Here is a 14,209-nt window from a genome sequence, read left to right as displayed (position 1 = left end):
CGTCAGCCACTGGCTATCCAGACCACTGCACTGACAACCAGTGTCAAGATTTTGTACTGTATTTTCGGCTGACGGCCATCTAGCTTCATTACAAAAAGAGCTGTTCATGTGCTTCAGAATAATTTTTTTTTCCAAAACTTATGAAATTAATACATTTTTCCTAAAAAGTATTGTATAATGTAGTTTACTTAATATAAGCAACTTGACTAAACTTCAGGAGTGAAAAAGATGAAGGTATGTTAATCATGTTAAAAACTTGAAAACAAGAAGAGGAGTAAGAGGCTGTGAAAAAGGGGCCTACCCACATAGAGGAGGTAAAAAATAATTCCAGGATTTCTAACTGTGGAAGACAGTTAGTGTCAGAAAGGACAACAATGAAATTGGGTGAGGATGCGGGCGTTAATTAATATTGCAAGTGTATTAAGTATATATTTATATGATATTGCTATAGTGTGAACCTAGCATTGTCTATGGTCAAAGCCCAGCATGAAGTCAATGACTTGGGAGAGGTAGCAGGTTAATGCACTGTGATGTATTGTTCATGAAAGAGGTGAGTGTTCAACTCTTAAACTGGAGCAGTGTGACGCCACTCCTTATAGATACAGGGATGGTGCTCCAGATCCCAGCTCCATAGATGCAAAAATGTGATTTTTGACAGTAGAGCCAAATGCCAAACAGTCCACATCTTTAGTCTGGCCAAATAACCCTCTTGCATGCACAAGGTCAAGAGACCAAGACTTCTATAACCTCCCAACTGTTGCAATTTGAGATGATACATAGGCATCCATTCAATAAGACCCAAAATCCTCAATCAAAGAGTACACTAGGCCTATGGAGTGGTCTAGCATTGTTTTTATCAAATCAATTCCCTTATAAAAAATAAAGTCAGATACAAAAAAGGATATGAAACAGTTAAACAAGCATAAATTAAGTTATAGGTTTGTTTTCAAAGTACTTGATATAAATTCATAAAAGAAAAGTATGCTACTGTAAGATTCGGCAATTGGTTACTTACAAACTGTCTATCATTGGTGTCGACGTGCATGGCCGTTGCGCTTTCGTGTACATTGGAATGGACTTCATAAGGTGATACATCGGAGGACAAGCAACCAGAGCCTGCAATGTCTAGAGAACAGTATTAAGGAACCATTCCATAATCATTAAATGTCCCACTGTGAAAAAAACAATAGCCAAAGCTTTCAACAATTTTAAAAGGTGCCCTGGGCACATGTCTGCAAGATCTTGCCTAGTAAACACTTAGAATAATACATAACAGAGTAAATGGGAAATTACCTCAGTAACAAGCAAGCCTACTGTCAAACTACAAAGCAATGAGCAGGACTTAGTTACTGCTCTCAAAATTCTACTTTGGCTTAACCCTGCATTCCTAACAAAGTGCATTAGCTCCTTTAATTACATTATATACTGTAAACCTCCTCAACTGCAATAATGCTGTACCACTGAAGCCGGACCTGCAAGTTAGACTAAAAAAATGCGTCACCTTAGGAACCTCAACTTGCAAAGGGTTCCACAGCCCGTTCCTTTTCATGGGAGTTTGTCACTTCCTCTTGACACATTTTCCTCTGATGGAGGGAGGGAGGAGGAATCATAAGGAGTGCTTTAGAACAGACAAACTGACTTCTGCCTCCCACTACAATGCTCCCAACGGTGACCACGTACCTGTGTGAGTTGGGCTGTGTTGGCATGCGTGATCAAGTCGGGCCATGAAAGAGTCCATCAGGCAATGGGAGAGAATTCCAGGATGGAAAAACTCATCCTTATGCTGTATTGATTTATGAGATTCTGGGTGCTTGTGTAAGAACTTTATCATATGTGAGAATCTAGTTTCCCACTAGTTTATCACCAGCAATATGTCCATGAATGCAACAATCTTATATACAGACAATTTTCAAAGTTGATTACACTAGTAAACATGCTGAAGACGCTTCTTCAACTTGCAGGATCCACTAGCTATTTGATCTCGTAATAACATGTATGCAGTCTCTTTGTAGCTTTTAAAAAATTGCATTATAGACAAAGAAATACAAAAGTCAAAAGATGTTAACTTGAGAAATATGCTGTATTCTATAAAACTATTCTCCTTAAGAAATGGTGGCAAACTTTGATATATTATTGATATTAGATCATATTGCCATAATTGGAGCCCAGATGTACACAGGTTTTTCAAGGTCTTTTTAATGTAGGGAGAATGCTAACACAGAACATTTGCATTGACAAGCTGCTAATTATTTCTATTACCTAAACCACTGTTTGAAGCAAATTAAGATGAAGCAACTTCAAATTGTTTTCAAGTTGTAATACGAGCAAGAGAACATCTGCCACAGTAACATCCATAAATATGGCAATTTTGATCACGGAGTCATTCAGGATCAATGATACTGTTTCTGTATCATCTGCTTTATAAAGGCTGTGATGGTAAAGAATACTAATTGGAGAGACTGAGCACCCAAGCAATCCCCTGCATTCATGTATGTCATACCTGGAGAGAGGTTGCTAAAATAACCATTGTCAAAAGAAAACCAAGGTAAGTTTGTGTTTCTAGGCATCATTTTCTGAATTTAACCTGGTATTCTAAAAATACACTAGTATACTAATTAAGTATTCGGACACAATGTTATTGGATAATTTGCTGTCAATGTTAACAAGTCATATTGAACAGCATGAGCTGCTCAAACTGGGATACCAAAAAGCAGGTGGAAACAACTTTTCACAAAAGCTTTGATTAACCGAGTAAAACTGGTATTAACGTAGTTTTTATTTAACGTGAACCACACTGCTTTGTTGGACATTTTCATAAAAATATAGTAACTCCAAATTCAGTAGCGGCTCGTGGAGGGAGTTCGGTGGGGCAGTGAGGCGGGGCGGGGGAGGGGCAGGGTGGGGAAATGTAAACACCGGAATATGGATGAACGGAGGTACGAACACATTTAAATAAATAAAACGAATTTCGTTGCGTGCGCTGCATCGCAAAATGCGATGCAGCGCGCGTGCGAAGTGAAGCGAAGCGATTCTATTTACAGATTAGGTTACACATTTTTTGAAAACGAATTAGAACAAAAAGTGTGAAGGAATTAGAGTTGCATAGAAGGATATGGCTTAAGAAACCAGATCTCCACCTTTAAAAGGTTAAGCTCAAACTTTCAGGTGTCCGTACTTAAATGCTGACCAGTTTTAGTTTAGTTTCAAGTGCATAGTCAAAATACTGATGTACTGAAGAGTCTGAGAAAACATTTTTCAAAATGCATTACACTAGTTATGGATCTGCGAAACTTAAACACTATCCTACCAAAAACACTGGGTTTGTAGCAAAACCTACGGCAGAGATTCGTGCAAAGCTTGTTGATGACACATTTAAATTCTAGTACAGCATACGCTGCCTTTACCAATCTGAGATATTACTTCTGCTTTATTTTCTCATTCTAAGTATAGGCATATCAATTCATTTGATTAATTGGTTGGGTGAGATGATATAAAGGAGCTAGGGTACAGAGATTGAACCTCACTTTAATCCAAGAAACCTACATGAATAAAATAGAGTTAAGTTTACAATTGCATCTTTTAGTTCGTATAATCTCCACAAACAGGTTATTGATCAGAACTTCATATAATTGGAAAACTGATTTGTCTTTGATTAGTGCAATTCACTTAGATAGGCGTATATATGTGACAACATAATTATTTTGTATCAACACTTTAAATATTAAGGCATGTCACTTTCGAGACAAACTTTGTAAAACCTTTAAAACCACATGAACATTAAATATGGATGGTGGCAGTACTAAAAAAGAATTGTTCCTATAAGGACCTTTTCCACCCTAGCAAAAACAAAATGGTTTCCCTGAAATAACACATGATGGTTAAGTACGAGGGCAAGTAAAGAGTAAGCTACAACAGTTTGTGGGAGTAGAAAAAAATCTATACTTGATGGCAAAATAAGGAAGTTCTGATAAATAAACTGGCCAACTCCCCATCTCCATGCCCGCTAATCTCCCACGACACCCCAAAAGTTAAATTACAGCACAACAGGCTCTAGTATAACATTCATATATATGTGACGAGGCTATGTGGGAAAAGCCTCATCCAAGAGGTGCTTGGCAGCTTTCAACATCTGTAAAGCACAAAAAGGCCTTAGGTTAGGGCAGAGAAGACCAAGCTTCTCTTTTTTTGCCTTCCATAAGATTAAGATGGCAGCATTATTTTAAAGGATTGTGGCTTCTTCTGGACAAATCCAAGACAATCTGTTTGGAACAGACAGTATAACTCTTGAAATGTTGCTAACTGTGCCATATTGGCTATACCAACTTTAAACCTAAACGCCATCTTGCCCATTCAATTTCAGACTATACCTTTCCCCATCACTGAAACATTAGCCATCCAGATTTGGCAATATTCCTTTTACGTGCCCTCTTTCAAACACTCTTTCATAACCAAGGATTATTTTAACAGCTTACAAACATGCAGACAGTAGTGCGTTGAGCTGATCTCCACAGTCTGAGCCCCCTGTGGGCCCTAAAGGGTTGAAGTCCCGCATTGGGCACCATTTTGTTAACCCCTCCTCTTGGCGGGGGGGGGGGCCGGGAGGGGGGGGGGCGCACACACAAAGATCGCTTAAGCCCCAGGAAGAATAAGCAGCAGCAGGTCTTCAGAGAGAAAGATAACTGGCAAGTGCCTATTACTCCCATCTATCATAAGTTATGCTTATTCAAATAAGCAGTGCTAGGAGTCAGAAAGCCCTTTTAGAGTAACTCAAAGCCGGGAGTAGTATTCTTTAGAGATACAGATTCCCACCCAAGACTGAGCAGTTGGTATTTTGCAATATACAGTTAATTATGGACTCTTCGTCCATACAGCTTGTGTATCAGAATGATGGTAATCATAGCAGTCATAATATGAAACAAAACGAAAATAAGGAAAATTAAAAGCGTATTTCATCATACATCCCTACATTCCTTACTTGATTACTCCAGTCACTACCTAATCGGTGTGTTCTCAGTCTCAGAAATGTTATAGCTACTGAATGGCAATTAGAACTCACATTTCTACTAAGCCAAGGCATGCAAATATGCCTGAACACCTTATGAAGCTACAAGGATTGCAGTCCGCTATCAGCACTTCGGCATGTCCCCTTTGCAATCTGTCCCCGTGTCCACATTCCCAAATCCTTACAACTCTTTATACTATATCCTCAAATTATTCTTTTTTTTAAGGGGGGGGGTGACGCATGAACAATTACTCATACCATTGCTCTGGAATACTAGCAATGCCTCTGCTGCAAAGGTACACAGAAAGCAAGCAAACAGTGATTTATATTTCCTTCCAAGTCTGATTTGAATGAGGCAGGATGACCTTGTACTTCTAATCACTACTCACAGCTGTGCAGAGAGTAGAACATTTTCAGTTCGGTTTTGTTAGCGCGACTAATGTAAAGTTACAGTTCTTGCACAAGCTTAGCATTACTGATCAGAATATTGATTTCTACGCCCCATTTCTGTCAAACACACAGATTGTGCTTTCATGTTGGCATATGAAATGGCCTGGCTTGCATGTATTATGGAAACAAAACCTGCCACACGACAAGACCTCTCACGAGTTGCTATGTAATTTAAGCCTAGCACATTTCCTGTGAATGTTCTATAATTGTAAGAGAAGATAATGCAATCCACATAACCCAAGACAAGTTCCCCATCTTTGTCTTTTGCCACAAGCAATTTGCCATCTAACTCTGTAACTGCTCATTCAGATTAGATGCACTTGTGTTGTGGTGGTTATTTGTGTGTTTTCAGAGACCAAAACACGGTGTTGCTAAAGATCTCTGCAGCCCTGGGATGTGTAGCCCAAAGCTATAGGGAAGGTTGAGTTACACCACACAAATTATACCCGGTCTCAGGAGCCATTTATCTAGAATGTTGGTAGATGGCTCCTATTACTGCCAGCATGGGTTAAAAAAATATAGCGGTCCAAACTGCAGAAACTATATCTCACACAGCACTGGATGTGCTATTTCAATGTCCATATCGCTTTATCATGGATTCAATGGTCACCCAATCAATTGCATGGTAATGTTGCCAGCGGCAGAGATTGGTGGTACTGTACAACATAGAAGTACATGTAGGTGAAAATATTTGAGGACTTTAGGAGGAAGGTTTTACACTTCGATGAACCACAGATCTGAGCTACCACAGTTTTTTTCTTTCTTCTCATGCATTGCTTAACAGCAACTTACAGCACATTTTTAGAAGTGCACTCTGCACTGGCTACCTATGGAGAAGCGCATAAGGTTTAAAGCCTTATGCATTGCCTTTAAAGCATTACAAAATTCAGGTCCCAGCTACCTGATAAAGCACTTTCAATGGCATATCCCTGGATAAACACTTCGGTCGACTTCACTGAAGTTAATTGCCAAACCCACTTTCCGTCTTCAGAGATGGGGTGGTAAAAGTTTCTTCAGCATTACTACAAGATGGTGGAATAAGCTACCATTTGATTTGAGAAATGCCTCCGATTTGCTATCCTTTAGGAAGGGTCTAAAGACATGGCTCTTTACTCTGTAACCTCGCGTAAGGACTGGAAACATTACATTCAGTTTACACTATGTGCCGATTCTTCCTCGACGCCCCTGGGTAGATGTGCGCTATATAAATACTTAAATAAAAAAATAGAAGTAAGTTTTCAATAATAAAAGAACCGTGTTCAGAACAATGAACCCACCACTCGTAGCTGTGTTTCTAGTCTTGGATTACGTGGTTAGTAAATATTCAATCTGATCTAGGGAAAGTGGACATCCGCAGAAAAGTCTTAAGGAGACTCCTAAATAATACTAATAAATGGGCAATTATTAGAGAAACAAAAATTCAGCTCACATAAATAGAATAAACAGGAACAAACTAAGTAAGCAATTGGTACTATGGCTAAGTTTTTTCCCCTAATAGGTTTCAATATTTTACAATTAAACTCTTGATATTGGCAAACTGTAGGCTTTCCGTCCAGGTGACCAAGAAGGCAGATATTGAGAGATGGATCATCTCAGGTTTTTAGTGGTCTTGTAAGAAATGCATAGTGACTTATCCATTTAACTAATGAGGCCTGTTCAAATATTTATGAAGTGTGAACTTCTACAACCACACAATGAATAAAAAACGTTAGGCAGCAAGAGGACATGAAATCTGCATGTGAAAACCAGACAAAACAGAAGACATTACTACAATGATTTAAAGAGTGATTATATGCAGCAATGTCTGGTGACACATTATAACAACGGGAAAGAATTAGGATGAGTCTGGCTCTTTTCTATTTGCACTCAAGGCAGCAGACAATTGAACGCCTTACGCAAAACATGAATTTTAGAGAGCACCACAACTGTCCATTTTTGAGGCAGCTCATATCTGAAAACCATACAATGTCACATTGTGCATCTCAGAAACAGTATACAGACTAAAAACACCAACTTGTTTCAGTTTCTTTTCACTGGCCCACAGACAAGGATACAGCGTTGATATAGCACCAGTTTCCTTTGTTGATCAGCCCCCGTGGTTGTAAGGACACAGGCTTGTGTATTAATTTTATATCTTCCAACAATTCTGTTGAATTAAGAATATATTTGTATCATCAAATCAAATTATAACAATTGACAACTCGAGCTTGAAAAATCCATAAACGAATCAGAAGTCTTGAGAGAAGCATTTGCAAAATAAAATGTTACTGGTACTAAATACGGCTAGATGGACCTTACCAGCTAGACCCCAAAGCAAAATTAAGTGTTCAAGTTAGCACAAATTACTCTAAATGCAGAAGCATGTATTTCAAGGTTGTAAAGAAACTAATATTTATAAAGAACGTTCAACAGTTTTGTCTAGGGACTGCTGGATTTTTCTAGGCACTGTAAATCTTTGAAACATCCAGTGTTGGTTGATTAGGGAAAGGGATACTCCAACTGATATGGTAATGGATATGGATAGCAACAACATACAAAGCTGTCCTCCAATGAGCAACTTATCAACTGTATGCAGGTCAAATCTTCATTGGAAAACAGCTTTGGTGGGAGCTGAAGATTGCCTGTACAGGTCTGTACTGTAAGGAAGGAAAGAAATGGAGCTGGACTTACCTTTTCACATGAACTTCCAAAACAGTGAACACAAGATAATGCACTTTTGATCCAAAAAATGGCTGCTCCTGTAAATATTTAAAGGGCTACCAGCCAGCACTGGTTGTTAACCAACGTCTTAAGCAGGAGTACAACAAGTATCTTGCTTGAACATCTCTGATCAAAATGATTTGCAAGCATTTGAACCACACTAAATAGGTAGGGTGGCTCAAACATCTGCTAAACCCAAAAAAAGTACCTACATCTTTAACATTCTGCTTCTGACCCTCAAGGAAATTACACTGAAATCATTCCCAAGTAGCTTCATGGAACATTGGACAGTCGAATGAACATCAACTATTATTCTTCCCTCTAGACACCACAAGTTTAAGCCATTGTTTGGAACACAAAGATATCCTTTGACCAGAGCCTTGACACCAAGCTCAGAATGCGTACAGTGCAACAGGCAATTGTTTTGAACCTAAGAGTACAACAGGAAAGCAGTCTTGATGGGTTTTTCTTCTAAGATTCTTGATCTACGTCCAACATGGGATGCAGACAGTAAATAACAGATTAATCTAGGCAATACAATGTAAGCAAGTTATCATTGCAATGCTGCGCATTACAGTACTTTAGTACAACCTGGGCATGGTACAGTCTACAGTCATTTTTTAAAACATGTGGAATGTTGTCTTAGGAGTTATTCATCACAGGTGGATCAACAACGTACTTGAGAACCAATGCATGAATACAACACCTTTTTGAGGAACCCCAAAAGTTCCCATGTAGGCTGGACTAAGAAACTGCCCTGTAACACCTGCTAATTTCTCCAAAGCAGCAAGCAGTTTTAAAACTCTAAGCTGGAATCCTCCAGAAATGACAGTAGGGATACATAATATTAATTTTAGACCCAACAGACAATACATTTTAAAACTCAAAATCTGTTTATGTACAGGTTTTACACATGCTTTTGTTTCTTTTCAAGGAAAGACTACATAGGTATTGATTTATCCTAGTTCCCACAACTTACCTTATTTAGCAAACAGGACAAAACCTGGAGGTAAGCAAGAATGGTAATGATGCTACTGGTCAGCATTACTTCCATATCTGGAAATATGAGGGTAATTCATTTTTGTAACAGTGTGGTAACGTTTTTCTACATGTTTCTTTGTAGGCAACTTCCACCGGCCTTGCACAGACTTAATTCCTAGCTATTTCTTGATATGATACTACAGCATCAATGCAGAGTTACTGCATCACTCTAAACTCAGGGAAGGGCACAAATCTACATGAACCAGCATACTGCACATTTCTGGCAGATAAAGATTAGCCCTCTAAAAGAGGGAGAGACTATCAAGGGGAGAAGCCGGAATAAGAAAGTGAAATTTAGCGCGATTGGCAATTTAGCTCCGAAGCCATGTCTCCACCTCAATCCACATGTGAAGTAACCCCAACCCAAAGAGGGCTCCATAAAATTTGACAAAATAAGAGGCTAATGCACACGCAAAGTTGCCAAACAGTTAAGATAATACATTGTATGTGCTTTGTCAGCCACAAGATATGTACATTGCAGCAGACAACAAAAAATGATTTCTGTTTCTCAAAAAGACCTTCAAATTCTGGGCAATGGAAATTGCACAATGGGTCTGTAGCTGGCAGTTTTGCTGTGACTGAAATGGAGCCAAGCACCGAGAAGGTGCTCATATTGGACCACTTCATTCCTTTATTTGAGGATTAACTACGTTGGAAGAACAAAGTAGGTCATGGATTTGACTTGCAGCTGGGGTAGTCTCTAGGATCATGAAAACCAAGACTGAAGTGAGAGTCTCCTTTAGTCACTAAGAACAGAGAGCAATGCCAGACTGACTTTAGAGATTTAGCAGCTTTCAGTAAAATCTAACTTACCAGTCAAATTTTAGGAAGCACTTTGAGACATCAAAACAGTGCAGCTCTAGTCACAGGTCCATCAGTGTGGGCTTCGTAGGACGTGTACCATCCAGACGATATTGCTACACCATCTAACAGTCCAGTTCACATTAGGTGAGGCGTATTACAAAAATACCCAGATAAAGCAGAGTACAACCAGCTATTGGCAATCGGGTGAGGGTAGACAATGGGCGGGTGAGAGGAAGGGCTAACAGGTCAGTCTAAAAAAAAAAACAACACAATAAAAAAGAACAACTATGTAGCAGCCAGCACAGGCTGTGTCATAGCATGTTTTCCACTTATGGGTGCTGGGGGGAGAGATGGAAGAAGATAAGCAAGAGAGAACAAGGGGGTTGAAGAGGGAATAAGTAACAGTTGTAAGGGGGGATACGCAATAGGGCCGAGAGGTGTGAGCGAAGGAGAGGGTTAGGAGGCGAATAAGCACCTATAAGCAACAGAGATTGGGTGGAATGGAAATAAGCAACACAGACAGTGGGTGGTGGAATGGGAATAAGCAACACTGGCAGGGGGGGTGGGAGAGAATGAAGCAGCATGATCGGTTGGGAAGGGAAGAAGTAACAAAGATAGTAGGGCAAGAGGAAAGAAAATACATTTTAAAAGATTGTCCCTCAATCACAGTGCCACCAGCGAAAGGATCCCAATCAAGATGAAACTTGGTCCGTGCTCCACCCGAAAGAAGAGGAATTGGAACCGCCTCACGCTGTCCAATTGGAAGGCAGCAAATGAGAGTGACAATCAAGCCCACAAACGAAGCCATAAGCAATGGGTGGGCTCCAAGCACATTGTTCAACACAATATCCTTGCAAGCAACAGCAAATGTCCTAGTCCATACTTCCTCAGGCAGGACATAGAAAGTAAAAAAACAATTGATGGACGGAATTCCGGACAATGCATACAGTCACCTCCAGTAACAAGGATCTGGGTTTAATCCATCATTCTTTTGCTCACCACACAACCCCAGTTTGGACCCAGCCATATGCAAATCAGTCTTGACCCTGTTTCTTATGGGAACAGTCCAGCCCAAACTGCCAAGCCAGGTCCTCCCTGGACCAGAAACAAGCATCCTGGGACCGGTTTCAGAGCATCAGCCAGGCTAGCTTGAATCCAGTGGTGCAGTGAACACGGGACCAATGTCTGGGCATACCCTGATGAGGGCTGAAAACCCGAAACCAGTCCTAGAATGCTTGTTTCCAGTCCAGGGAGGACCTGGCCTTGCAGTTCAGGCTGGACTGTTCCCATTGGGCGCAGGGTCCAAACCGGAATGGCATGGTGAGCAAAATAAACGATGGATTTAGGCCCAGATATCTGTACTGGGGTGAATGTATGACATTGTTCTGCATTCTGTCCATCAATTGTTCTTTTTGCATAGGACATAGAAAGTATCTGAATGGCCAGACTTCTCAACAATCGAATAACCTCATGAACACAACTGCCCTAGTGAATACTGGCATTATTATATCAGACAGTTACAGGGTGGGTAGGGGAACCCTGCCATGTTGTTCGGCCTGGCACTGGAACCACTGACCAATGTGATCCACCAGGGAACACAATACAAGGGCTCCGTATCAATGGGACCCCACTTTACCTCTCATTGTATGCAAATGACATGCTATTATATACACAAGGCTCTGCAGCATACATCCAAGGAGGCCCTGGTGCACTGGAGCAATATGGAAAACTCTCCACGTTAAAGGTCAATTGGGAAAAACACTGCATTCCTGCTGCTGCCTGCTTTTTTTGTGGGGGGGAGGGGGGGGGGAGCAGCTGAAGCACTGGGGGATAAATAACTACGGGGAACCTATCATGATCAAATATTTCAGAGTCCGCCTCTATCACTCAGTGGATCAACTTCTAGATGGTAATATGTAGGCTGCAGTGGCAGCACTACACCCAGCTGTCTGTTTTTGGCTGACACTCCCGCTCTGTTAGGGGCAGAATAGCCCTGACAAAGAATCATTCTCCCTAGACTGCTATGTTATTTTTACTCCCTTCCAATCGTGAGCCCGAAGGTGGTGTTCTGAGATATTGATGCTCTGATCCAATAGTTAATATGGGGCACTGACAGGAAAAGGACAGCACTGACGAAGTTGTGACTTCCCACGATGGAAGAGCGGGGGTCAGACACTGGTGGTCCCAGACTTTAAAACTATACTACCTAGCAAGACAACTACAGTGGTTGGCACGCTGGCGGGAGAACTGTAGGGAAGACTGCCGGGACAACAACCCCGATTGCCAGACTGGTGGTGAGGTATGACAACGGCATTGGGATCACCATGAAGCTCGCACACTGTAGGAACAAGGTCTAGTTGAATCCCTGCAGCGCTAGCAATTGCCCAAACCAGGCTTCTGGAACTTCGCCCCTGGAGAATGAAGGCCAGTACAGCACACTACTCCACACACTGCATCTACCCTAAACACTGACTAGGATCCAAATAGTTGCACAATCACTCAAAGTGCTAGTACACGGTTCACGTTACCACATTTATTCTTGATTCAATACAGAACAGATAGTTCTCTTCTGATTGCACCTGCTGTCATCTACTTTTAGAGGTACAAAAGGGGGTGGTGATGGACGGAGCATCAGAACCAATTAAACACTCACCCCCAGTCAACAGATCTGGGTTTGATCCATCACCGTTCTTTAGCCCACTCTGCCACCCCAGTTCAGACATGGCCATATGCAAATCAGTCTGACCCTGTGCCTCATGGGAACAGTCCAGCCCGAACTGCCAAGCCATGCCTTCCCTGGACCGGAAACAAGCTTCCTAGGACCGGTTTCTGGCATTTCAGCAGTCTTCAGCCAGGCTTGCTTGAATCCAGTGGCAAAGTGAGCAAGGGACTCAACGTCGGAGCATACCCTGCCAACTTATGACGAACAAAGCGGTACACAAGGGGGTGGTGATGGACGGAGCATCAGAACCAATCAAACACTCACACCCAGTCAACAGATCTGGGTTTGATCCATCACCGTTCTTTAGCCCACTCTGCCACCCCTACCATCTACTTTTAGAGATCCAGGAATGTTGATACAACTATTAATGGAGTAAGAAACTTGCATGTCTTACTGTGTTCCAGCTTAGATTCTGATCGATGTAGGAGCGGATAGCAACTTCAATAATATTCACTTACCTGAAAAGGCACTCTTAGTAATTTAGAAACTGATGTGTTATTGTTTAAAAGTTAATGATGGGCCACGGGCTGAAGGACTCTGGGAGCAGGGTACTATTCATATAGCCTCTCTGGGGAAACAAATTTGGGACTGAGCGGTTAAAAATAGGAGGGCTCGACAGAGGACCTATTTTGAGAATAGTAAGGAAATGGGTTGTATTTTATTATTTAGGGTGAGTGATAGATCTAGCTCTAACAGTATTCGGCAAATCATGGATGAGACTGGGTCCCTAGTTACTGACCTTGTAGGAATTTGTGAAGTCTTTCACAAGTTATATCAAGACTTGTACAGAGAGGACTGCTCATTCTCCCCGAAGGATATATCTCGATTTAGCCAGCAGCATCTCTAGCGTAAGGCAACCCGTATTCAGCAATTCAAGTTGGTTACCCATTACCCTTGGGGAAGTCAAGGTTGCCATTAGCTCTCTGGCCAGAGAGAAAGCTTCGGGTCCTGACCAGATACTATTAGAATTCTATGTAACTTTTCCGCAGCACTTAAAACCAGTTTTGAAGGATTTGTTTAAATATTTTGATTCGTTGGAAAGGGTTCCCGAGTCATGGAGGGAGACAAATATTGCTATAATCCCCAAGGGAAAAGATCCCACACTTTGTGATTCTCTCTAGCTAATTAATGCAGATTCAAAGATCCATCAACTCAAATCGGCTGTCTGGTATCATTGATGATCTGGTAGATACAAACATGCATGGTTTTATCCCAGGACGGGACACATCTCACGTTAATACTTTTATTATGGATTTGGAGGTAGCCTCAGTTGCGGGTGAGTCACTCGGTATATGTTTGGACACAGAGAAGGCCTTTGATAGTGTCTCCAGGCCCTTCCTCTGGGGGCGGTCATAGATACAGACCAGTGTTTATCTCAAGAGTTAGACATCTCTATTCGGGTCTCAAGGCTAGGCTATGTAGTGGGGGAGACCAAACAGATCTCATTTCTATTCACCTTGGGACCGGACAGGGGTATCCACTCTCCCCTC

General features: G+C 41.3%; 1 protein-coding gene across 2 annotated transcripts in view; it reads right to left on the bottom strand.

Moving 5' to 3' along the window:
• The window catches only part of USP10 (ubiquitin specific peptidase 10), a 333,623-nt gene that overhangs the window by 208,852 nt on the left and 110,562 nt on the right, over nt 1–14,209 (bottom strand). For both annotated transcript variants that reach the window (XM_085638327.1, XM_085638328.1), the window contains 2 exons: nt 7,507–7,598; nt 1,016–1,125 (listed from right to left, as the gene is read on the bottom strand). In XM_085638327.1, coding sequence (XP_085494453.1) covers nt 1,016–1,125; nt 7,507–7,598 — 202 coding nt within the window. The remainder of the gene's footprint in view (nt 1–1,015; nt 1,126–7,506; nt 7,599–14,209) is intronic.

This window comes from Triturus cristatus, chromosome 12, assembly GCF_964204655.1.
Source record: "Triturus cristatus chromosome 12, aTriCri1.1, whole genome shotgun sequence".
Classification (NCBI taxonomy): domain Eukaryota; kingdom Metazoa; phylum Chordata; class Amphibia; order Caudata; family Salamandridae; genus Triturus; species Triturus cristatus.
This window is presented reverse-complemented; position numbering and strand designations above follow the sequence as displayed.